The sequence below is a fragment of the Merops nubicus genome, unplaced genomic scaffold (assembly GCF_000691845.1).
Source record: "Merops nubicus isolate BGI_N331 unplaced genomic scaffold, ASM69184v1 scaffold29039, whole genome shotgun sequence".
NCBI lineage: Eukaryota > Metazoa > Chordata > Aves > Coraciiformes > Meropidae > Merops > Merops nubicus.
The window spans coordinates 1-2,072 of record NW_008630689.1 but is presented as its reverse complement, the minus strand read 5'-3'; the positions used below and the strand labels follow the sequence as shown (position 1 = coordinate 2,072).

General features: G+C 55.4%; 1 protein-coding gene across 1 annotated transcript in view; it reads right to left on the bottom strand.

The window, feature by feature from the left end:
• Window positions 1-1,952, bottom strand: part of BHLHE40 (basic helix-loop-helix family, member e40) — a gene marked incomplete at its 5' end in the record, with an annotated part of 2,562 nt that extends 610 nt beyond the window's left edge. The window contains 3 exons of the mRNA XM_008947393.1: window positions 1-529; window positions 1,527-1,650; window positions 1,872-1,952. Coding sequence (XP_008945641.1) covers window positions 1-529; window positions 1,527-1,650; window positions 1,872-1,952 — 734 coding nt within the window. The remainder of the gene's footprint in view (window positions 530-1,526; window positions 1,651-1,871) is intronic.
• Between the last annotated feature and the right edge of the window lie 120 nt (window positions 1,953-2,072).

Sequence of the window (2,072 nt, the reverse complement as noted above, 5' to 3'; positions counted from 1 at the left end):
GAAGAGCCCATCACGTCGCCGCCAAAAGGGCCCTCGTCCTCCGGCGACTCCAGCCTGCTCCTTTTGGCCGGCGGGTCCTCAGTCTCTTGCTTAATAGAGCTTATTCTCTCCTGCACAGCGTACTTGAGGTCGGTATCCTTCCTGAAGTACGGCTGCTCGGGTTTGGAGTCACTTTTCTCCAGCTCTCCCCCGTACCCGCTGTCCGTGTCCGTGTCGCTGCCGCTCTGCTCCCCGCTGGAGTGAGCGAATGGCACGCAGTTCTTCCCGTGCCCCTCCGCCGCCTTGCCCAGCGGCGCCGGCTTCTCTTTCAAGTCCACCATTTTGGGGGGGATGTCCCCGGCCTTGCGGGCGGCCCCGCCCTGCAGCACCTCGGAGGCCATGCGGTGCAGGTGGCTGACCAGCTGCGACGGCTTCAGGTCCTTGCCGTTCTCGTGCTTGGCCAGGTATTGCAGCATTTCCTTGGCACACATCTGGAAACCGGATCGAAACATTTCCTGGCTGGAATCGAGGTTTCTTGATGACAGGTCACCTGAGGAAACATTAACAGAGAGAAATTAAAAATTAACAACGTGCTACATAGTGCCATTAGCATCTCTGGAGGCGATATTACACTTGGCTCGCAGCTACAGAGCTGAGCCTGACGGCCAGCCCCAACTTTCCCTGCGTCCCCCCGACTTCTGCGTGAGCTTATTTGAACACCCGCCTGCCCACGTTTACAGAACAACTCTGAACTTAATTTTTCAGCCCATATTTACTGTACGCACCACCTTCAACAGGTGCTGAAGTACAGGAGTGAGTCAGGCTGGTGCCTTCCCTGGGAAACACCCCGGGGAAGGCAGAGTGCACCTCGCCCTTCACCTCCAGGCAGAGCTCCTGGAGCCCGACAACCCGTCAGCAGCTCTGCCAGCCTCGGGCGGGCGACTGCTCCTCAGCTGCAAGCTCTACTGCACTCCCTGTGGCTGCCAGAGCAGTGGAAGGCTCTTCAGAAAAACTGAATTTTACTTGATCAGATTCACGTGAGTGCCACATGTGAAAACAGAAGGAGGAAGTGCATCTGGAGCATAAGCTGATGCACCAGGTCCCCCCTTCGCCTGCAGGACACAGGCTGGCTTGTATGGGGAGACTTGAAAAAGGTGTGCATAAAAAGCAGATTTATAGCTTTATATCTGTATTTATGAGGAAAAAAAAATACCAAACAACAAATAAACAAAACTGGGTTTGATCCAAAGCTCATGAATACGAATGGAAAGATTCGAATGGCTTTGGAGAGAACCTCACAGCTAACCTGGGCTTTGAATAAAACTACTTAAAATCCAATTTAATTTGGAAACAGCTCCACAGGGCACCCTACACTGACCACGTTGAGAAATGCACCTTTTTCTTTTTTTTGCAAAAGCTGGTAAGCAAGAACTCCTGCCTCCTCCTCCCTTCTCAGGCACAAAGTGTCACCACTGCAGCTCACAGACTCCGAGCCAAAGTCCATCAGGCACAGGCAGGTTCTCACACGGGGCCATCCCAACACTCACCCGCCTGTAAACCGCTCTGCAAGGCGAGGATTTTCTGCTGCTGCTGCTCAATGAGGTTGGTTAGCGCCTTCACATGCTTCAAGGTGAGCTCCAGAACCACAGCCTTCTCCAAGTGACCTAGAGTCTGGAGGCAAAGGGACAGGTTGGCGCCTGTCAGGGGACCCAGGCAGTGTGGAGAAAGGGCCTAAAGGCAGAGCCGGGATCCTGAGCAGTGCAGGATTATGAGCCACAATATTCCTCCAAGTGGAGTTAAAGAGGAGCTCTCTCACGGCATCCTACCGGCGGTTTTGCACCGGCCGCATAGGTCAGAGAGAAGTGGTTTATTCTTATCGCTGCTGCCGTTACCGCGAGCTCAGCAGGGGGGAATCTGCCCGAGGGGTCCCGGGGGGCTTGAGCCGAGCAGGAGCCCGGCAGCTCTGGAGGACTCTGCTCCCGGGGAAGTTGGGGATGCGCTTACAGGGGATGCGGCCACCGCGGAGACGCGAGGGGCGGGTGGGGAACAAAACGAGGCAAGAAACACCCCCCCCAAAAAACTAGCAGCCCCCA